Source organism: Marmota monax, unplaced genomic scaffold (genome assembly GCF_021218885.2).
Source record: "Marmota monax isolate L192 unplaced genomic scaffold, Marmota_monax_Labrador192_F-V1.1 WCK01_AAM20220418_F8-fsc00285, whole genome shotgun sequence".
Classification (NCBI taxonomy): Eukaryota; Metazoa; Chordata; class Mammalia; order Rodentia; family Sciuridae; genus Marmota; species Marmota monax.
This window is the reverse complement of record NW_026695045.1, coordinates 1458614-1482559: the sequence shown is the minus strand read 5'-3', so window position 1 is coordinate 1482559 and position 23946 is coordinate 1458614. Positions and strand designations below refer to the sequence as shown.

Here is a 23946-nt window from a genome sequence, read left to right as displayed (position 1 = left end):
TGTCATATGCTACATTCAGAAATCTGGTCCCTAGCCAGGAGTGGTGGTGTATGCCTGTAATCCCAGCAACTCAGGACTCTGAGGCAGCAGGATCAAGTTTGAGGTCAGCCTCAGCAACTTAGTGAGAGTCTAAGCAACTTAGTGAGACCCTGTCTGAAAATAAAAAATGAAAAGGGTTAAGGATATGACCGAGTGGTAAAATACCCTTGGGTTCAATCCCTCGTGTCAAAACAAAAAGAAAAACCTGGTCCCTAGTCAGAAAAAAAAAAAAAAATCTTTGTGAATACATGAAGGGTTGTTGGCTCAGCACTAGCTAGAAAGATCCAAGTAGAGAATGTTCTGACAAGGCAGTATTTGAACAATCACCAAGGAAGTGGCTCTGCATAGGAGCCCATAAAAATGGTCATGCTTAGCTGGGCGTGGTGGCGCACACCTGTAATCCCAATGGTTTGAGAGATTAGAGACAGAGGCAGGAGGAGCTAGAGTTCAAAGCCAGCCTCAGCAATATAGCGAGGCGCTAAGCAACTCAGAGAGACCCTGTCTCAAAATAAAATACAAAATAGGGCTGGGGATGTAACTCAGTGGCCAAGTGCTCCTAAATTCAATCCCTGGTACCCTCAACCTCCCAAAAAATTACCTTACAAAAGAAAGTCATGTTTAAATCTGTTATTTACATATAATATATTTTTCAGAGCATTTCCATATTGTATTTGATCTTCCCTATAGCTCAGTGAAGTAGATATCTCTATTTTTCAATACCAAAAATAAGGGCCAAGGAGATGAAATTCAAAATTCAAAATGTGAGTACATAGCACAGACAAGATCTGGGCCCAGGCCAGGGAAATTAATATAATCCCTTGATAGGTTGATGTTTATGGAACATCTTATTTCAAAACAGTTGACAATATCTATGGGGAAAGAAGTGAAGTAGGATTCTACTCCTCACCACTTATGCTGACACTAAGAACTAAGAACAAGTTAGTCAAGCAAAACTGACCACTTTTAACAAATTCCATTTCTAACTTGGTCTATTTTTAGTATTGCTAAGACTTAGCCATATAGCTGTTCACCACTTTCACTGTTGTGTTATTCCTCTAATTAGTGAGACCCTAGGTAACTTAGAATTAATAAGTTGAGACACATCCCCAGCCATTTTTTTTTTTTTTTCGATAGGGTCTCATACTCCCATACCCAAAGCATAAGGAAGTACTAAACTACTTATTCAACTTTTTTTAACCCACCATTTCCCAATTATGGCTGTCTAAGAAACTTTTGATGCCTAACATCTGCTAATCTTTGGGAAAGAAAATGCTATTTTAAGTGAAACATATGGTATAACACAAAGATCATAGCCTCAGGAGCCTGACAGAGGCAGAATTTGAATTCAGGTCTATCACTTGCCCTGCGAACCAAGGTAAGTCATTCTTATCTCTTGGTGGTCAGCTTTCTCAGCAGCAGTATAATTCCCATCTTGCAGGCTTGTTGTAACTATAAAATGATATAAAATATATCAAGAGGATAGCTGCCTGCTATATAACAGGTATTCAATATGTGTTATTCTATTCTTCTCCTTCTGTTGCTGTTTACTTTTGATGACTTGCCATTCAATAAACAAAATGGCACAGAAAATGGAAGAAACAGAATCCTAAGTGGAGCTTCATCAATAGTTGATTTATTTTGTTTAAAAATTTTTTTTTAGTTGTAGATGGACACAATACCTTTATTTACTTATACGTGGTGCTGAGGATCAAACCCAGTGCCTCACATGTGCAAGGCAAGTACTCTACCACTAAGTCACAGCCCTAGTCCCTGATTTATTTTGCTTCTTACAGTTATCTCTGGAAACCAATTCTAGGATCATTTAATGTCACTGTAACTCTTTGAAATGAGCTTGTCTTTTTTTTTTTAACTTTATTTATTTATTTTTAGTTGTTGATAGGCCTTTATTTATTTATTTATGGTGCTAAGAATCGAACCTCATGTCTTGCACATGCCAGGCAAGTGTGCCACCACTGAGCCACAATTCCAGCCCCCATGATCTTGTCTTTAAAACAATCTTAAAATACTGGTTACTACCTGCCACGTACTTCACACAAGTGAGAAAGATACAAGAGAAAATTGGAGCAGCAATTTGAGCAAGAAGTCTAAACCATGAACTCTGGAATGACAACTCCCCATGTGTTTAGAGTTTATGATGTTACGTCAGTCTTTAAGTATCCTATTCTCAACTTCTAGCCTCTGCACATACTCTTGCTCTCAATAAAATCAATGTCACCTGTTACCAGAAAACTCAGTGGGTTGCTTTCAGACCCAAACTTCTTATTCTGGCCTATGATTCTTCACATGATCTGACTTCTGCCCACCTCTCTGATCTCTTCCCTTACCACTCTCCCTGCCATTTTCTCATTGCTGTCTCAATTCAACATAGAGGTGTCACTTAAATGTTGTCTCTTCAAGCCAGGTGTGGTGGCACATGCTTGTAATCCCAGCAGCTAGGGAGACTGAGGCAGGAGGATTGCAAGTTCAAAGCCAGCCTCAGCAATTTAGCAAGCACTAAACAGCTCAGCAAAACCCTACCTCTAGATATTAAAAAAAGGGGGATGGTGAGGATGTGGCTCTGTGGTAAAGTGCCCCTGGGTTCAATCCTTGGTACCAAAAAAAAGTTGTCTCTTCAGAGAAGACTGTCAGGCAAAGTAGGCTCCTAATTATTTTCCTTGCTTTACTTTCTTCATGGTAGCCATCACTGCAGTTTGTTTATCTATTTCCAATCTTCTCCATTAGAATGCCAAGCTTCACAAGAAAGGAACCTTGTCTGTCTTGACACATATTTATTTATTTATTTATTATTGTTTAATATTTATTTTTTTTAGTTTTCAGCGGACACAACATCTTTGTAAGTGGTGTTGAGGATCGAACCCGGGCCACACGCATGCCAGGCGAGCGTGCTACCGCTTGAGCCACATCCCCATCCCTGTCTTGACACATATTTAAAAAACAAAAATCATTCAATCAAAGTTTGAAATGAGGAGGTTTTCTGCCTATAATCCCAGCAACTCAGGAGGCCGAGGCAGAAGGATCAAAATTTGAGGTCAGCTATGACAATTTAGTGAGACCATGTCTCAAATTAAAAAATAAAAAGTGGGGCTGGTGATATGGCTCAAGCGGTAGTGCGCTCGCCTGGCATGCACGGGGCGCTGGGTTCGATCCTCAGCACCACATAAAAATAAAATAAAGATGTTGTGCCATCGAAAACTAAAAAATAAATATTAAAAAATTCTCTCTCTCTCTCTTAAAAAAAAAAAGAGTTGGAGATGTAGCTCAGTGGCAAAGCTCCCTCGGGTCCAATCCCTGTACCAAAAAGTAAATAACTGCCTTTGGAAAAACTACAAATAATTCACTGTTACTACCTATGTCCTTCCATGTCAGGGACACTTAGAAAATATACTGTCTCACTAGGCTTCACATTAAGATGTGCTCTTTTTGAGGAAACAAACAAACCAAGTCAAAGGCAAGTCAAAGCTTTCATCAAAGAGAAATTCCCAGTCACCATCATCATTTTTCATTTAACCTGGGGCTGGCTACCTCAACACATTCACTAAACTATTGATGTGCTTAGTTAGCAACTTGACAAATATTTCTACTATCCTGGAGTACAGAAAACTATTCAAAAGTGTTAGTTTTAGAAAATAAAATTCTTGGGCTGGGGTGTAGCCCAGGGCTAGAGTACTTGCCTGGCATGTATGAGGCCCTAAGTGCAATCCACAGCACCACAAAGAAAGAGAGGGAGGGAAAAAGAAGGAAGGTAGAAAAATTCTTTAGGTAATTGGGATTACAGTTCATGGGCAATTGGGAATTGCATGAAATCATCTACGCTAGTGATTGCTGTGGTTCCTCTGCCTCACTGACCCCAACTCACTAGAAACAATCCTAAAATGGAGGCTTTCTACTTTGTGAATATTCTTTAGGTCTGAAGTTAGACAGCCTAACTTTCACTTATGAAAGCAAACAAACTAAGAAACAAAGGCAAGATGGGTGTGGTGGCACACACCTATAATCCTAGCAACTCAGGTGGCTGAGACAGGAGGACTAAATCTAAGGCTTACCTTAGCAATTTTGCAAGAACGTGTCTCAAAATAAAAAAATAAAAAGGGATGGTGATATAGCTAAGTGACAAAGTACCCTTGTGTTCAATTCCCATTACCCTCCCCTTCAAAAAAAAAAAAGAAAAAAGAAAAAGAAAGGCAGTTCTTTGTTTTTGTACCAGAATTGAACCTAGGAATGCTTAACCACTGAACTACATCCACACTTCTCTTTACTTTTTATTTTGAAACAGGGTCTCTCCTGCCTCAGCCACCTGAGTCACTAGGATCATAGTGCCAGTACACCCAACACAAAAGCAATATTATGAAAGATGTCTGGTCTGATATTGACACAAGAAAGGGAAGTTAGTTCATTATACTATTTGAGACTTAAAAAAGGTCTAAATCAATAAAAAGAATGAAATATTTAGCCTATTGTGTTTAAATGCAGCATGCATAGTTTTATTAGTATGATGTATAATCTCAAACTGTTCAGGCAAATAAACCAATACTATTAAGATCTTATTAGTTTCCTATACCATGAAAAACATTTTATTCACTTCCAAGTATTTGAAAAATATATAAAGTCAGATGTGGTGGCCCACATCTATAATCCTAGTTATTCTGGAGGCTGAGAAAGAATGATCACAAGTTGGAAACCAGCCTAGCAACTTAGCATACCCTATCTCAAAATAAAAAAGGTTTGGGGATGTAGCTCAGTGGTAAAGTACCCCAGGTTCAAACCCCAGTACTGTAAAAAAAGGAAAATACATAAACTATTGACATCTAGAAATGATCATACAATGATAACTTTGTTTAAACAGTTTAAAACAAAATACAATAAAGCATACAAAGACAATACTCATGAAATGCTTCCAAATGAACACATTCAACTTTCCATAGGTTTCACCCAGGATAGCTTTTGGCATAACACTGACAGATCTGAATATATAAAAATTATATACAACTGGCATGGTACTCTGGAAAAAAAAATCATCCTACAAGGGAACTTTTTGGATCTCCTGAATGGAAAGTATTTGGATCTGGTAGAGAAGTGCTCCTGACAGCCTCCATGAGCACAGTCAAAGCTTTAATCAGAGAAATTCCAAGTCACCACCATCATTCTTCATTCACCCTTGGGGCTACCTGCAAAAGGTACAAGAGTCTGTAATCCTTACTGAGTTAGAACTCTACTTAGACTGTTTCTTAAAGACACTGACTCACATTTTCCAAAGCATCCTGGTACACTGCACTCATCTGGTGCTATTTACTTAGGTAAAATAAACCAGAAGAGGAGGAAGCAGAGCAAATCTTGCAGTTTTTGCCAATAGAAAAAGCAAATTATTAGTTTTGAAATTTTTAATTTCGGCTTTATTATTTAAGGTAGGAGACTTGAAGTCCTGACTTATAATCTAGACAGAGATTTATATTATTTTCAAAGACTGTAATCTATTATTAATAGACTAAGATTGGAGAATTTAGCGTCACCAGCCAGAATTCAGACTGGAGAAACTTATTTTGGGGGCGGTGGGGGGTGGACAATTAGGAGGGTGGTTAGGAAGAGAACTTAATACCAGAAGAGAAAAAAAGTGTCTGAGACATTTTCACTCTTCGAACTGTACATCAAAGTCCTTCCAGGGTGAAACCTGAATCCCAACAAGTAAAAGAATTATACTACAAATAAAGCTCAAAGATAGAGAGGCAGAAACTTAACATAATAAGCCAATAAAACACACAAACTTTCACAATAAGTCATCTTCATGCAACAGCCATGGTGCAAGAGCCTAGAAAATCACTTACTTTTCTCCGAGTGTCACCCGGAGGCTGCTCTGGAGTAAAGAAATTGATTGTTGGCATTTTGTTGTTTAGCAAAAGACACACCCACATTCAGAACAGCATTACTGAACTTAGGACTACATTTATTAATAGAATCCACTTAAGAGTCATTACAGCAAAACTGCCTACAACGCTACAAACACACAGAGTGAAAATGCTACAGCTAGACAGGATTTTAAACACGAATCTTCCACTCTTCAAAACTTGGCAAGGCTACTACTCTATGGGTATTCTTTACTGGGTATGACTCAATTGCCACAGTTCTGTCATACATTTACTTGTCATCAGCACACAATGACTCTTTGAATTGGCTGGTTTCAGTCTTATACTAAACTAAAAGTTATTTTCTTTTGGTTTCTTTCTTTCTTCTTCTTCTTCTTTTGTTTTTTTTTTTTTTCCTTTTCATGGTATTGAGAATCAAACCCAGGGTGTAGCACATGTTAGACAATTGCTCTACCACTATATCTGCACTCTAAAAATTAATTTTAAAGTCAGAGATGGTTGGCTATTTCCTAGAGTATAGGGTCTAGAAAACAATGTTTGTTTTCAAAGTAAAAAGCCCTTTAATACAGAAGCACATGTATGAGGGGTAATTTCTGATTTTGATTCTACAAAGTTAGATATATTCTCTTTTCAATGCAAATAAAGCAAGGGCTTTTTATCACTCTGCTATTCAGTGAAAGTGAACAAATTACAGGACAACTGAAATAATTTTCTGCTTTTCTTTTTTTAAATTTTTTAATATTTATTTTTTAGTTTTCGGTGGACACAACACCTTTATTTTATTTTTATGTGGTGCTGAGGATCGAACCCAGCGCCCCGCGCATTCCAGGCAAGCGCCCTACCGCTTGAGCCACATCCCCAGCCCAATTTTCTGCTTTACAATTAGACAAATTCTGTACGTGCTTTTGATTTTTCCCATTTCATACAAGTGAAAAAAAAAATCATTCAAGTGGGAGCTAGGATGACAGCTTAGTGGTAGAGGGCTTGCCTAGCATGCATGATCTCCTGGGTTCGATCACCAGCTTGGGGAAAACAATCATTAAAGATTTTGAACTACAAAGTACTCAGGTAATATACAATGCCATTATCTTAAATTACACAGTTTTAAATATCTTAAACAAAATCAGAGGAATAAGTCTAGTCACCAAGAAAAATGCTTCTCATAAGATATATTAGAGCATCTAACTATATTACTAGACATTGCATTAGATATCAGTTTTCTGGTATACAGACAACAGAAAGAGTTGCTTTAAGTTAGAGTGTCCAAGGTAAAAAGCCAGGTGAATGGATTAAAATAAATCTAATTCAACCTTCCAGAGTAGAAGGCAAATTTGAGATTGTATGAGACTTGGTAATACAGAATTCATCAGGCTATAAGAAAAACCTTTTCCTATTCCTTAGATCAGAAACTAAGGCATAGTCAAAAGACAGCAAGAGCTCCAATACTCAAGACACTAAATACCAAACTCATTCATTTAAGTCACTATACTAGAATATTGTAACTAATTCACTGTAAATTACACTTGGAAACTGATTTTCATTAATGTCAACGTTAACTTTTATTTATTTTTATTTTGGGGGGGATGTGCTGGGTATTGAACCCAGGGGGTGCTCTACCACTAAGCTATTTTCCTCAGCCCCTTTTTATTTTTTACTTTGAGACAGGGTGTCACTAAATTGCTGAGGCTGGCCTTGAACTTGAGATCCATCTGCCTCAGCCTCCGCAATTCACTGGTATTACAGGTAAGCACCACAACATCTGGCCTAATGTTTACTTTTATTTTTATTTATTTATTTTTAATACTTTTTTAGTTGTAGATGGACACAATATCTTTATTTTATTTGTTTATTTTTATGTGGTGCCGGGGACTGAACCCAGTGCTTCACGCATTCTGGGCCAAAACCCCGGCCCCCAATGTTTACTTTTAAACAATTTTATAACCATTAATTATTGGAAGAAAATGAGAATAGGACCAGAATGTACTGTTTTTTTTCCATTAATCTTTCCTTTACTGTGTAGCTAATTTCTACTCTTTGTAACTCACACAAAAAAAGAACTTATCATCTTCTAAATTCTCATTTGTCTGAAACAACACTTTGACAAAGTTCACAAATAATACTATTTCAGAATTTCTTTGAGATGCCTTATGAAAAATTAATAGGTACCACCTAGTAACAAACAAGTTTCAATTTCCAATTATTTAGCCTATTTGGGGGTAATGTGAACCAATGCACTCAATCTGATAACCTGTTTCTTTTGCTATTAGAACCTAAGAGACTATCTTGATATTCACACATAAAAAATGGAGCTCTACTACTATTATTTTTATAGAAAGCAATTTTTTTGCCCTAAATTAAAATCATCATTGCACAGAAGGCTCACTTAGCACAAATGGCCAAAGAATAATGCCTCAGTCTATTAAACCTCAAAGTTGCAAATGTACTTTACTTCTGAAATCTACATTTAGGATAGTTGATATTTTTGCCCTGATAGATTTTCTCTAATACTCTTAAGTCTCATAATTTCTACCACAAAAAAAATGCCTCAACTAAATGGATCAGTAAAACCAGAACTTTTATGTTATTGCTACCTTCGTTGTGAACCATCATTTTATTTTTAGAATCTTCAATGGTATAGAATTTTAAACATTTTTTTTTCCTTTAAGAATAAGTACTTCAGGGGCTGGGGATATAGCTCAGTTGGCAGAGTGCTTGCCTTGTATGCACAAGGCCCTGGGTTCAATCCCCAACACCATAAATAAATAAATAAATAAAGTGTACTTCAATAGGACAAACACTTAGGAAAAAACTTATCTGCCTTTAAGTAAATACTGTACTGGCTTTCTAACAATCAAGACAGGTCAAGGACAATTGTCAGACTAGACCTCAAATCTTTGGGAAGTAATACACTCAAAAAGGAGCCAAATAAATCTAACACTTGCACTAAGAATTGCTAATTTATATATAAACTGATCTAATCAATTAAAGAATAGTGATGTTTATCCTGAAGTGATGGCTAAGTGTCATACCGTACTTACCTCCAAATAGTTCCAAATCTCTTAAGCCCTCAACAATGAACTTTTCCGAGACCCACCGCTAAAGAGGAAAACCCCAAAGAGAATTAGTATTTCTTCCAAGCCAGAACAAATTAGCTATCAGCCTTTAGAAAGACAAACAAAACCACAACTACAAAAACAACAACAACAACAACAACAAGCACCACCAGAATCATTCAGTATAGTTAGGATACATTTCTATAGAAGTTTTGAAAGAATCTTGAAATCAGCTAAAAACAATAGACTAATTCCTTTCTCAATTCCTCTTTACCTAATATTAGGTAAAAGGTCAACTAATCCTAAAATCTGAGAGATGATAAATATATATTACTACTAATGAAATATGCCTTTGTCTTTCCTATATGTAAAAACTACATTTTCTTCCATCTTATTCATTCTATAACTATCTATTTACAGATGACTTGAATCATTAATGCCAATCTGAAAAGTGTTACTGGAATCAAACATAGAAAACAAAAATGAAACAATAGCTCTTCACAAGCCTCCATTAGTTTGCAAAGGAAACACAGTAAGTTGCATATTCTTTTATCCACTGGGGTTTCTGAAGACATCCAAGCTTACATTGTCTACCATTTTCCCAAGGACCAAACTAGCAGGATCACTCTATGGTTTGCTTAACTGGCCCACTTCAAGTGAGTATTAGATTTCCATCATACTGATCAGTGGTTTCACTTGGTTAAAATGGAGAAGTAGTTCGTATTTAAAAGCAATGGAATTAAAGATTGTATTTCACTTAAAGACTAGTGTTAAAGTTTGGCATGGATGCATTCTTTCCGCTGAACAGAGTTTAGGCTAAGGAGAGAGATACTTTTTCTTCTTAATTAACACCAATGTTTAGTTTTTACAAAAATAAATTATTCTTATATATACATAAACATAAAATAAAAAGAGCTAGACTTGGTGGTACACCTCTATAATACCAGTGACTCTGGAAGCTGAGGCAGGATCACAAGTTTGAGGTCAGCCTCAGTAATTTACTAAGACCCTGTCTCAAAGAAAAAAATAAAAAGGGTTTGGGGAATGTAGAGTACCCCTGGGTTCAATTCCCATTACTGGAAAAAAAAAAGATTAACTAACATTAACCCATTAAAAAAAAAAAAAAACAGGAAAAGACTGATTGTTAACAGTATCTACATTGGAAAATAGTATCTACTTTAAGTCATTTAGCTTATAAGTGATATTTATTCATAAATATGACACTATCTTCCTTCTTTTTTTGGTACCAGGGGTTAAACTCAGGGACACTCAACCACTAAGCCACATCCCCAGCCCTATTTTGTATTTTATTTAGAGACAGGGTCTCACTGAGTTGCTTAGTTCTTGGATTTGCCAAGGCTGGCTTTGAACTCACTATCCTCCTGCCTCAACCTCCTGAGCCACTGGGATTATAGGTGTGTGCCACTACATCCAGCTCACACTTTCTTATTTTTTTCCCATTAGACAGGCTGGCAGTACATACTGTGTCTCTTGCCTGCAAGTTCTTCTCTCAGGAGTAAAGATTGCAACATCTACCTTACTTCCTACATTCCTCACTTCTGCATGATTCTGAGCATCACACAAAAAACCCACCTATGACATCTGCCAAAACACTTTACTTTTTAAACAAGAAAACTAGTAAAGTCAGAAAAATGGAAACACTCACCCTAATTCTCTCTGGTTTACTTACAAGAAAAGACATGAGTTCTTAATATGTAGTTCTATTTTCAAAAACTTAAACCTAAAAGGAAAACAGAAATAGGTTGAGTTAGTCAAATATCCTTTCATAGAAATATCTTTTGAGGGGCTGGGATTGTGGCTCAGCGATAAAGCACTCACTTAGCATGTGCAAGGCCCTGGGTTCGATCCTCAACACCACATAAAAAATAAAATAAAGATTAAAAAAAAAAAGAAGAAATATCTTTTGATTAACAAAAACTTACACTAGATCTATAAGTTGCTAGCTTGAGTGACAATAAACTTGGATATACTTTGGTCAAGTACATCTTGAAACTCTAAAATTTCTTTCTTTTCTTCTTCTTTTTTTTAATACTGAGGACTGAACACAGGGGTACTTTACCAATGAGCTACATTCCCAGTCCTTTTTATTTTTTATTTTGAGATAGGATTTTGCTAAGTTGCTGAGGCTGGCCTAGAACTTGCAATCCTCTGCCTCAGACTCCCAAATCACTGGGATTATAGTCCTACGCCATCATGCCTGGCTGAAATTCTGCAGTTGCTATGAGAAAAGAGAAGCCGGTTATTATTTGGTTTTCTCTAATTTTTAAATTTCTCTTGACCCAATCTCTCACTTACCTGTTTCCAGAAGGAATTACCTTCAATTCTTTTGGCTATTTATTTTCTTTTTATCACCTCCTTAAATAATGTCTATATGACTATGACTTATCCGTCTTAGACATTAACCTACTAATTTCTTATCATGGTAGATGAAAACTAAGTTCTATTCACCTTCCTCAACCTTACTGACTGCCCTCAATCTCCCAACATCGTTCTAATATAATTTTTTATTAAATTAACGATTCATAGTCAAAAGTTTCCAAGAAGTTTTACTCTTTCTTGAATGTATCTTCTCCCCACTATCCCATCTTATTTGATCTGTCAGTCATAGTTTAAAAATTTATATCCAGAAGGGCTAAAAACATAATGCACCATGACCAAGTAGGGTTTATCTCAGGAAAGAAAGACTGATTTAACATTCAAAATGAATAAATGAACTAGGCACAGGGGCTATGCCTGTTAATTCCAGTGGCTCAGAAGGCTGAGACAGGTCAGCCTCAGTAACTTAGTGAAAACCTGTCTCAAAATTTAAAAAAGGGCTGGGGATGTAGCTCAGTGGTAGAACACCCCTGGATTTGATCCCCAAAACAACAACAATAAAAAAAAAAAACCCAAGAATTAATATATAAAAAAGTGGGTTTTTTAGTTGCTGATAAAGAAAGAATATTTTAAGGAATCAAAAAAATAATTAGCCAGTGCAGTAACGCATACCTATAATCCCAGTAATTTGGGGGGCTGAGGCAGGAGAATTGCAAGTTCAAGGCCAGCCTGGGCAACTTAGTGAGCCCCTGTCTTAAAAATAATTAAATTAAATTAAATCTTAAAAGGTCGGGGATGTTGGCCTGGGGTTATGGCTCAATGGAAGAGCACTTGCCTAGCACTGTAAGGCCCTGGGTTTGATTCTCAGCACCGCATATAAATAAATAAAATAAAGGTCTATTGACAACTAAAAAAATAAAATAAAATGGGGGAGGTGGGGATGTAGTTCAGTGGTAGAATGCCCTGAGTTCAAGCCCCACTACTGCCAAAAATAAATAAATAAAATAGTAATTTAATTTTACCTTATTAACTAAGTAAATGAGAAAAAAATACAATCATCTCAATAGATGAAGAAAAAGCATCTGACAAAATTCAACAACATACCTCTCATTCCAGCTACTTGGGAGGCTAAGGCAGAAGAACCGTAAGTTCAAGAGACCTTCTCTCAAAATAAGATAAAGAAAGAGCTGGGGGTGCAGCTCAGTGGTAAAACACTTGCCTACCATGTGTGAGGCCCTGGGTACAAGGCCCAATACTGTAAATAAATAAATAGATAGATAGATAGCAGGATCAATACACTTGACCTTGAATGGCAAGGTTAAAACAATGGAACTATAGTGAAGAATACCACTTGGCTCTTTAGTGAACAATGCTTAAAAAATTGTAATAATTCATTATTAGCTTTCAAGTTTTAGAATGGAACGACAAAGCATGATGCTTAATTATAGTTATAGAACAGAATTGGAATGTCTTTGAGTTTGATAATATGAAGGGAAAGGTTTGGTTGACAGAGATGTGAGATAAAAGGGGAAGAGAGTAAGAGGAACGACTAGCGAAGCTAACATACTTCTTTCCAAGGAGACACTGCTTTTATTAGCTCATTGTACCATTATCTTTAAAACTGCATGCATGTGTTTTCTTTGATACAGTTACTATATATATATATATATATATATATATATATTTACCTACCTGAGATGGCTGAGAGAAGCTCTACCTAAGGACTAAGAGTATACGTTACATAAATGTTAAAGGACTTTCCTAGTTCATTTTTACAAATAAACTTTGTATAACATTAAAATCATTATGCTGAGCCAGGCATGATGTGTACAACTATAATCCCAGCATCAGATGGCAAATTCAAGGCCATCTTGAGCAATCTAGAGACACTGTCTCAAAATTTTAAAAACGGTGGGGGATGTAACTCAGTAAAAGAGCAGTCCTGGGATCAATCTCTAGTGCAAACACATGCACGCGCACACATGTTAGTTAACACCATAAAACATGAGCAAAGCAATATTCCTAGTGAACAGATACAGAAATAGCTTCCTTTCTTTAGCAATATTACTACTGGACAGACACAGAAACAGTTCTGTTTGTTCTGCAGTGCTGGAGATTGAATACAAGGCCTCACACATGCTAGGCAAGCACTTTACCATTAAGCTATACCCATCCCATAAATAACTTCATTACTTAAAAGCAGATTTAAATGATATTTAAAAGATTCTACTGGTATTCAAGGCTATGAATATCCTGAAGAAAAGTGAAAAGGAGGCCTGTCTTGACCAGCATGACTAAATCCTATATACTTTCCACAAACTGTCTCTAAGTATTAGCACTAGAATAATGTGATATTTACATTAAGAGCACTAATAGAAAGAATAACTATTATGGAGAAGCTTGTACACTTAGACTGGGTGTGGCATCTCTAGCTAATCTTAAAGACACAGAGTGTATGCTGAGGACGGGACTTAAAGGATAACCACACAGTTTCATCATCCTTAAATGTGTACATCCTCTGACAGGGCCCTGGTACCTGGCCTTAGCAACACAAAAAGATATGACATGACACATTCCTGGAAAGTAAGGAGCTTATAAATTAGTGGTAGAAACAAATAGCAGGACAGGGAAGTATATAAGTAGAAATTAGCAATGGGTAATTTCTTATAGAGTTCAGCAAAGAGGAAGAATGCTATCAACTGTAGTGAACCTGGAACGTCAAACAGGACTTCAAAAAAGTGGGAATTCTGCTACACATGCCTGTCATTCCATCTACTACGAGGCTGAGGCAAGAGGACCCCTAATTCAGGGCCAGCCTGAGCAACTTAGTAAAACTGTTTCAAAAATAAAATTTAAAAAAGCTGGGCATGGTGGCACATGCCTGTAATCCCAGTGGCTTGGGAAGTTGAGGCAAGAGGATGGTGAGTTCAAAGCCAGCCTCAACAAAATAGAGGCATTAAGCCACTTAGTGAGACTCTGTCTCTAAATAAAATACAAAATACACTGAGGATGTGGCTCAGTGGTCGAGTGCCCCTGAGTTATCCCCAATAATAAATAAAATAAAAAGGCCTGGGGATGTAGCTTAGTGGTAAAGCACTCCCAGGTTCAATCCCCAGTACTGGAAAGGAAAAGAGAATGAATAAACACGGGACTTCCAAGCCAGAACTAGCATAAGCTCCTGATTTATTTAATGCTTATGTTGTCCTGTCTACAGGTGTGCGTCTTCCAGTTTCTACAATAGTGCCTGCCATACTGCAAACACCTTGCATGTATTCTCCAATTAACGTGAGGGCAGTTACAGAAGCAGAATTCCACATATATGAGGACAATCTATAGGCCTTCAATGCATGCTGGAGTATGGATTTTATTCAGCAGGCAGTAGGAAGCCACTGTAGGTTTTGAACAGAAAGATGACAAACACACACAGTGGTATAAAACAGTGTCTCTCAAACTTTACTGTGTATGCAAAACATATGGGGGTTTTATTAAAATGCAAATTTTGTTTCAGAATGAGGCCTGCCAGTTCTAACCTGCTCCCAGGTGGTAGTAATGCTGATATGTGGATCATCACATTAACTAATATTTGAGAAATCTTGTTTCAAAAAACATTCTAAAGAATGTTCTGCACAAGAATGGGGAAGGGGAGAGGTAAAAATAACTCAGAGAAGTCAGTGTGGTGGTACAACACTGTAATCCCAGTGACTCTAGAGGGAGAGGCAGGAAGACTGTAAATTCAAAACCAGCCTGGGGGGCTGGGATGTGGCTCAAGCGGTAGCGCACTCGCCTGGCATGCGTGCGGCCCGGGTTCCATCCTCAGCACCACATACAAACAAAGATGTTGTGTCCGCCGAAAACTAAAAAATAAATATTAAAATTCTTTAAAAAAAAACAGCCTGGGCAAACACAGCAATACCCTAAGCAACTTAGCGAGACCCTGTCTCAAAAAAAAAAAAAAGGGGGGGGGGGCTGGGAATGTAGCTCAGTGGTAAGCACCCCTGGGTTTAATCCCCAGTACCAAAAAAGAGGGGGAAAAAGAGAGAGATGAGCCAGATGCAGTGACATGTCAGTAACCCTAGCTATGCAGGAGGCTGAGACAAGAAGGATCACAAAATTGAGGCCAGCCTAGACAACTTAGCAAGACCTTGGCTCAAAATATAAACAGAAGGACTGGGGTGTAGCTCAGAGACCTCTGGGTTCAATCCCCAGTATTGCCCCCACCTCCAAAAAAAAAAAAAAAAACCAAGAAAGAAAAGAGAGATGAACAGGGGAGCAGGAAGTAATTATAAATTACTTATTAAATATAAAGTAATTTAGAAAGAACACCATCATTTAGCCCATTCCCTACACTTTGGAGAATATGTTTTACAAGATCCTGGATATATGGTTATCCAATCTCTATGTGAAAACTTGCCATGCCAGAGACCTAGCACCTTATCAGGGAGCCCATCCTACCTATAGACAACTGATCATTCCAATTTTTTTTTTTTCTTTTTGAGTGTGCACCCAAGTGATTGGGAAAGAAATAGTGTTTCAATGACAGGAATAGAAAAGTTCAGAGTAGAAGTAGTTTGGGTGTAGGGCTGGGGTTGTGGTTCAGTGGTAGAGTGCTCGCCTAGCATGCATGAGGCACTGGGTTACAACCTCAGTACCACATAAAAGCAAAATAATATGTCCACCTAAAAACTAAAGATACATAAATAAATAAATGTTTTTTTTTTTTAAAAAGTAGTTTGGGTGTAAAGATGAATTCGAGTTCTTATTTTTGAGGGGTGGAAGGGGTACCAGGGATTGAACTCAGGGACACTCAACAACTCAGCCACATCCTCAGCCCTATTTTGTATTTTATTTAGAGACAGGGATTCACCGAGTTGCTTAGCACCTTGCTAAATTGCTGAACTGGCTTTGAACTCAAGATCCTCCTGCCTTAGCCTCCTGAGCCACTGGGATTACAGGCGTGTACGACTGCATCAGGCTGAATTCAAGTTCTTAAATCATACTGAGGTTAAACAGATAGATATATATTACAAGAATAAATAGGTTGCAGTATTCACTTAGAAAAATAGGACAGATGATTGAAAGGTTAGAGATGACTACATGGACTTAGGGGGTCAGCAGCTGAAGCTGTGAGAGTGACTGAAATTCACCAAAGGAGAAAATAATCAGAGAAAAGCAGAAGGATGGGAAACAAGAATTGAGAAGGAACACTTTTAGGGTAAGGCCCTTGAAAAGAAAGAAATGAAGCCCAAAGGAAATGTTTGAGATATCTTACTTCCCCTATGGGACCACCTCCTGTCCCCAATCTGGCTAACTTTGTCCTGTCCCTCTGTACTCACTTCAGGTATCCTATGCTATAGGAAGTAGCAAACATTTATAGCAAACTTACTATGTACCAGGCACTAAATGTTTTGCAGACATCAGCTCACATTAAATATTACCATGCTGCATTTTATAGTTTGGGAAATTAAGGTTCAGGAAAACTTTAGTTCAAAGTCAGATAGCCAAATGATAAAGGACTAATGAAATCTGTTCCAAAGCTTGTGATGTTAAAAATCACAGTGAGAGCAAAACCTAGGCTGAAGCTCAAGATTGGGTGTGCAAAGATAAAATGACATCAACTGATTAGCAAAAAGTGGCTGACCAGCTACCAAATGGTACAGAAAAAACATTTTTGTTGTTCTCAGTGGACCTTTATTTAATTTATTTATTTATGTATTATATGTCGTGCTGAGGACTGAACCCAGTGCCTCACAATGCTAGGCAAGCGCTCTACCACAGAGCCATAGTCCCAGCCCCAGAAAGAATTTATTTACTGATTATGTTTTCCCTTATTCTCTATTTTTGTCACTGGTTCTGAAACTTCCTCCATATCTGAGATCACAAAACACTGAATTTGAGCCAGAATACTCTAGGAAACTGGGTTAAAGAGTGTGCAACAGGCCAGGTGCTGGGGCACATGCCTGTAATCCCAGAGGCTGGGGAGGCAGAGGCAGGGGAATAGCAAGTTCAAAGCCAGCCTCAGAAACGGGGGAGGCGCTAATCAACTCAGTGAGACCCTGTCTCTAAATAAAATACAAAAGATGGCTGGGGATGTGGCTCAGTGGTTGAGTGCCTCTGAGTTCAATCCTGATACAAAAAAAGAAAAAAGAAAAAAAAGTGTGTAACAGATTTGACCAATTCAGCAGAGTAACTAATATGTGAATTAATAAGCTCCTGACATAAAGCAGATATCAAATTTGATTTCTCCATCAACTTTCTGGTAAAAGTCTTTGGTGTATCTAGAAAGTATAATCAGTCCTTGAAGAGAAATGTCTGACCCAGGTGTGGTTGCACACACCTACAATCCAGCTACTGTGGAAGCTGAGGAGGCCAGCCTCCTCCAGCAACTTAACAAGACCTTCTCTTAAAATGAAAAAAAAAAATAAGAAGACTTGGGATACAGGTCAATGGCAGAGTGCCCTGGGTACCAAATTCCAAGTACGAAAAAAGAAAAGAATAAGAAAAAAAATGTGTACACATTGGAAGACAGTTCTACTTCAACATATCGCCTTAAGAAGACAACTCCAACGGCTTTTCCTGTATGTGTGTGTGGGGAGGGTCAAATTAAAATATATATGCTAGGATCTTTGCAAAAGCTGGGCGTACAGGTTAGTTCCCGATTTCCTGAAAACTAAGAACAATTTTATTTAACCTATCCTGCTCATCCCCCCCCACCCCCGGTCCCCACCTCCGACCTCAAAACTACTGTGGATGTTTAAAATATTCTTTAAAAAAGTAAAAAGAAGCCGGGCACAGTGGGCACGCCTGTAATCCCATTGGCTTGGGAGGCTGAGACCGGAGGACTGCGAGTTCAAATCCAGCCTCAGCAATTTAGCGAGACCCTGTCTCTAAATAAAATACAAAAAAGGGCTGGGGATGTGGCTTAGTGGTAAAGTGCCCCTGGGTTCAATCCCTGGTACCCCCCCAAACCCAAAACCAAACCAAGTAAAAAACTAAAAGGACAATGATCATCCCTCTTAGTTTTGGCCGATTCAGGGAGCCGTCCGGATCTTGTGTCCTTAATGGGGGCTTGACTCGCTGCCTGTCCTGCCTCGGAAGAGATTCTGGTGTGGGACGGAGCACCAGGATCTGCTGCTACTTTGCAGAACAAAAATGAGCGGGACAAAAATGATATCTGGCCTTATGTTCCCCACCTGGAACCCGTGGTGGAGAGGTAAATGGGAAGGGAAGGCGGGAGTTCGCTTCTCCTAATCCGCAACTCCGCTCCGGCGTCTCCCGGTCGGGCCCAAGCCTATTCTGCTCTCGGGCAGCGGCCCCTCATTTCGGGAACCCAGGACGCGGGTTAAAAGGGGCCGGCGGAAGGCGAGGGAGAGCAGGGATGACCACTTTGGCCAAGGCCCGCCCCTGAGGAGATGGAATCGGTATCTGGGCGAGAAGGACTGGTCCCGGAAGCGCACCAGGCGGCCCCGCCACCCAGTACCTGGTCCTGGAGTTAGAGCGCAGTCCCGACTCGGTCTCAGCTCCGCCTCCCCAGTTTTGTGGCCGCGCCGCCACCAGGCCGGTTGTTGGGAGGGAGACACGCAACGTGCCATGCGCAGTCGAGGGACCCGGGGAGGCCGGTCGAGCTCCGCCCCGCCCCCGGCGGGTGGGGAAGCTCCGCCCCGGCCTGGCCCGGCCCTAGTTGAGTAAGCGAGGACGCTCCGCCCCTCCCCGGAAGTAGCGCACCGCCCTTTTACGGAAGCTCCGCCCCGGCGCGCGTTAGTGGGAATCACTGCCTGCTTGCCTTGGTTTCCGCTGGTACTGTGATCTCCTAAGAGCTGTAGCTCAGAAGTCTGTTCCTAGGTTCCCTGTTGCCCCTTTCCGCGCAGTGCCTGAGGGTATTCCGTTAGGAGGAGGGTCCGTTTCCCTAAGTGTGTGAAATCAAAGACATACCTGGTTATTTGTGCGACCTACAGGGTCCGAAAAGACCCCGGCCCCCAGGCTTTGCTCCCACAGAAAGGGAAGTAGGGTTGTTTCTATAATGGAGTGTCAAGGGGACTAGAGAAGGGCAAACCAACTCTGGCTGCTGACTGGCTACTTTGAGGATTCCCCCACCCTGAAATCATTCTGTCTTTAGGACTTTACGTGGAAAGACACGTCTAACACTTTTCTATAAAGACATCTCAATTGCCTCACTTTGGCTTCCAGAAGAACTAGGGAAACTGTAAAGAGGAAACTCACTCTTTCTCTGTGCTCCAGAGGAAAAAAAAAAGCTCAACTAATGAGAACTACCTCCCACCACCATCACCCCCACCCCCTTCTGGGTCTTTCTGTTCCTGAATCCTTCCTCAAACCACAACTCCGAGATATATCTGGTTTGTGGAAAGCTATAATAAGAACCACGCCTGGTGGTATTTGGTACATGCCTGAGGCAAGAGGATCAAAAGGTCGAGGCCAACGTGGACAACTTAGTGAGACCCTGTCCTAAAATTCATTAAAAGGGTTGGGCTCAGTGGTAGAGCGCCCCTGGATTTTCAACCCCCAGTACCACAAACAAACAAAAACCCTATGACAGCATTTGCCATGATGGGGAAGCTACCCCAAACCAAGTTGTACAGGACTCTAGAAATTAAGCAATCATGGGATAGAACAAGACTTCCTCTTGTGAGGCTAGGTTTTTAGTGACTTGCTCAGTTCACTGAGGGGTGACTTTTATTTTATTTATTTATTTAGTTAGTTAGTTTTCGGCAGGCACAACATCTTTGTTTGTTATGTGGTGCTGAGGATCGAACCCGGGCCGCACGCATGCCAGGCAAGCGCGCTACCGCTTGAGCCACATCCCCAGCCCTGAGGGGTGACTTTTAAATAAATTTTAAAATTTGATTAAACCCATTAGGTGAATTTAAAGAGGACAGTTTGGTTTTGGTACCAGGCATTGAGCCCAGGATCACTTAACCACTGAGCCACGTCCCCAGCCCTCCCTCCTTTTTTAAAATAGAAAGACAGGGCCTTGTTGAGTTGCTGAGGGTGGCTTTGAACTCTCAATCCTCCTGCTTCAGCCTCCCAAACCGCTGGGATTATAGGCCTGTACTACCATGCCTGGCTGAGTTCAGTTATTTTTAAAAGATAAAGTTAGCCAAAAAAAAAAAAAAAAAAGTATGCAATAAAGATAATATCTATTTAAAAGTGGTGTAGTAGTAGCCAGGGTGATGGTGCCTGCCTGTAATCCCAGCTACTGGAAGACTGAAGTTGGGAGGATGGTTTGAGCCTCTGAATTAGAGACCAGCCTAATGGTAACATGTCGAGGCCCCACTCTCAGGGAAAAAAAAAAAAAAGTGATATTGTAGCATGGGCACAAAGTTCTCCCATCAGGGGGAAAAAAAAAATTAACTTTCTTCTGAAATTATTCTCAATTCATGTAGATGAGAAGACAGCATTCAATTTGTACAAATACAACGATACAACCACATACATGGCACACACATGTTGCTTCAGTGATTTGGGAGGCTGAGGCAGGATTACAAGTTTGAGGCCAACCTTGGCAACTTAGTGAGACCCTGCCTCAAAATAAAAACTAAAACCAGATGTGGTGGTATGGGCCTGTAATCCCAGCAGCTCGGGAGGCTGAGGCAGGAGGATCATGAGTTCAAAGTTAGCTTCAGAAACTTATTGAGGTCCTAAGACCCTGTCTCTAAATAAAATATAAAAAAGAGCTGGGGATGTGGCTCAATGGTTAAGTGCCCCTGAGTTCAATCCCTCGTACCAAAATAAATACAAAATAAAAAGGGCGGAGGCTGTAGCTCAGTGGTTCAGAGGTAGGTGCCAGACACAGATATCACATTATCTTCCTTACATAATGAAAAAAAAAAATCTTTTTTTTTTTGAGATAGGGCCTTGCTAAGTTGCTAAGGCTGACCTCAAATTTGCAATCCTCCTGCCTCAGCATCACTGAATTGCTGGGATCACAGGTATGTGCCACCACATCTAGCTGTAATGAAATCTTTTGCTGACTACCAAACACCAGAAACTGGGAAATACTTTTGGCTGTTCTGTTTTAGCAGTTTATAATAGAATTCACTCCTGTGGGTATAGCTTTTCTCCCTTTTATATTCTTTCATATCATTCAAAATGAGTGGAAGGGACTGGGATATAGGTTAGTGGAAGAGTGGCTGACTGAGTTCAATCCCCAGTGGGATTGGAAAAAAAAAAAAAAAAGAGTGGAGGCAGAAGAGTAACAAAAAGAGAACTTGGTGGGGCTGGGGATATAGTTCAGTTGGTAGAGTGCTTGCCTTGTACTCTACCTTGGTTTAAGCCCCAGCACCACAAAAATAAAACAAAATATATGGGGCTGGGGCTCAGCGGTAGAGTGCCCACCTAGCATGTGCGAGGTCCTGGGTTTGACCCTCAGCACTACATAAAAATAAATAAATGTATAAAAACAAACAAACAAAAAAAAAAGAGAACTTGGGAGCTGGGATTGTGGATCAGGGGTAGAGTGCCCGCCTAGCATGCATGAGGCACTGTTTTTTTTTTTTTTTAATATTTATTTATTTGTGTATCTTTAATTTTAGGTGGATATATTAGTTTGTTTTTACGTGGTGCTGAGGATCGAACCCAGTGCCTCATGCATGCTAGGCAAGCACTCTACCACTGAGCCACCATCCCAGCCCGAGGCACTGGGTTTGATCCTCGGCACCAAATAAAATAAAGACATTGTGTCTACCTATAACTAAAAAATAAATTAAAAAAAAGAGAACTTGGGAAGTTAATACAGTATTTCACTCCTCTCCACCAAATCCAACAGATCCTTATACAACAATAATCTTCACATTGCTAATTTCTACTAGATGGGTAGAACGAGAATATCAGTGTTTTTCTTTGGTGTAGGTTCCATGTAAAGAGGTCTACGTCTGGGACTTGACAGAAGTTTCCTATTAATAGAGAAAGAGAATCATGAAGGATTCCTCTCTTCCCCCCAAAATACCCTATCAATTTTGGCAGATCAATTCAGAGAACTCTGAAAGGATCTCCTTGGTTTCCACTGGGAGAGAGAAAAACAAGTAAAGCTAAACTGAAATCACTTGGAAAAAAGTCTTAGAGGATACCATTTCTTTAAGACTTGTGGTGTTCCATCTGGAGGTGTTAGAGTTATTAGGAGGTGGAGCCTACTGGAAGTAAAGTTAGGGCATTGGGGGAGTGTCCTTGAATGGGATATTGGGACTCCAGCTCCTCCTCCTGCTTTTCTTTGCTTCCTGGTCACTATGAAGTGAGCAGCTTCACTCCACTGTTCACTCCCTTCCATGTTTTGCCTCACCATAGGCCCAAAGTGACAAGGATAAGCAAGCATGGACTGAAATCTCTCAAACTATAAGCCAAAATAAATCTTTCCTCCTTTAAGCTGGCTATTTCAGGTGTGTCATAGCTACAGAAAGCTAACACAGAGACTGCAGGAAGGAACACACTAGTATATGCGCTGGGCCCAGAGACACAAGTCTGTAATACCAGTGACTTGGGAAGCTGAGTCAGGAGGATTGCAAGTTTGAGGCCACACTTGGAAACTGTCAAAAGGGCTGGGCATGTAGTGATCTTCAATCCCCAATAACAAAAAATTAAAAATTAAAATTAATAAAGGCTGGGGATATAGCACTGGTAGAATATTTCTGGATTCAATCCCTAATACCCCCCACAAAACAAACAAAAACAAGAGGCAGCTCTAAGAATATAAAACACTTTAAAAGGGATAAATGAACAACAAAATGAATATTCAAGATCAATACTTTTAAAGGAAAAGCATTTCAGTGCTGACTTTCACTGATCAGAAAAAACTTTCCTATGGGTGTATACTCTTGTAAGAGAACTCTAGAAAAGTCAAGGCTCACTCTTGAGATTTTGTCAATCAGTTTAATATATGTCCATAGGTAGTTCATTAGAATTAAATTACAAAATTAGCTGCCATGGTCCAAATGTGTGGGACTTTAAGAAAGCTTATATTATTAAAAGATAGCTAAGCATATCAACTTTGATTTCTAAAATGTACTTTAAAGGCTTGTAGTACAATGCTAGTTCTAGAATTATATAGCACTAAATTAAATTTGTGTTATTTTTGTCATTTTAATAACTTAAATTCACATACTGTTAAAAAATATTACATCTGCATCTCCCAGTTTACACATTTCTGTATTAACCTAGAGAAAACCCATGTGAAAAGTTCCCATGCAGTTACAAAGGCAGCGGTACATGCTGTTTTCACAGCAACTCATTGTTATTGCCCCAGAACAGATCTGCACATAAAGCATCAACAAAAATCCCTCCTCCCACACCCACCAAAACACCCAACCCTTTCCCATCCCCAGCAAAAACTACCTGGTGCCAGCAGTGACTTAAAAAATGCTTTCTTAGTAGGAAGCATTTATAAAATGCAGAGATCTGAACAAGCCAAATGCTTGTACAGATAGATGGGCCTTTCCCACAAGAGTTTCTTCCTCAAGAGGCAGAAAGAACTCTCAATAGTTTAGGAAGGCTCAGTTTTTTAAGTATTATTTATGCATGTTTTTGGCTATTTGAAAGGACATACCCAGCCCCAACTGTAGAAGACAGAAAGCAGAAGGAGAAGCAAAGGTACACAGCCATAACACAGCAGAGCTTCTCCATGAACATCCAAT

General features: G+C 39.4%; 1 protein-coding gene across 9 annotated transcripts in view; it reads right to left on the bottom strand.

Annotated features, from left to right (window-relative positions):
- Nucleotides 1-18915, bottom strand: part of Strada (STE20 related adaptor alpha) — a 31798-nt gene extending 12883 nt beyond the window's left edge. The window contains exons 1-4 of one of the 9 annotated variants that reach the window (XM_058573719.1): nt 18786-18915; nt 10638-10712; nt 8957-9014; nt 5880-5908 (exon numbers count right to left, since the gene is read on the bottom strand). In XM_058573719.1, coding sequence (XP_058429702.1) covers nt 5880-5908; nt 8957-9014; nt 10638-10673 — 123 coding nt within the window. In that variant the 5' untranslated portion in view covers nt 10674-10712; nt 18786-18915. Of the gene's footprint in view, nt 1-5879; nt 5909-8956; nt 9015-10637; nt 10715-18498; nt 18722-18785 lie in introns of those variants that run through there. The other 8 variants (XM_046427748.2, XM_046427750.2, XM_046427749.2 and 5 more) reach the window with 8 other exon arrangements.
- Nucleotides 18916-23946: the final 5031 nt, after the last annotated feature.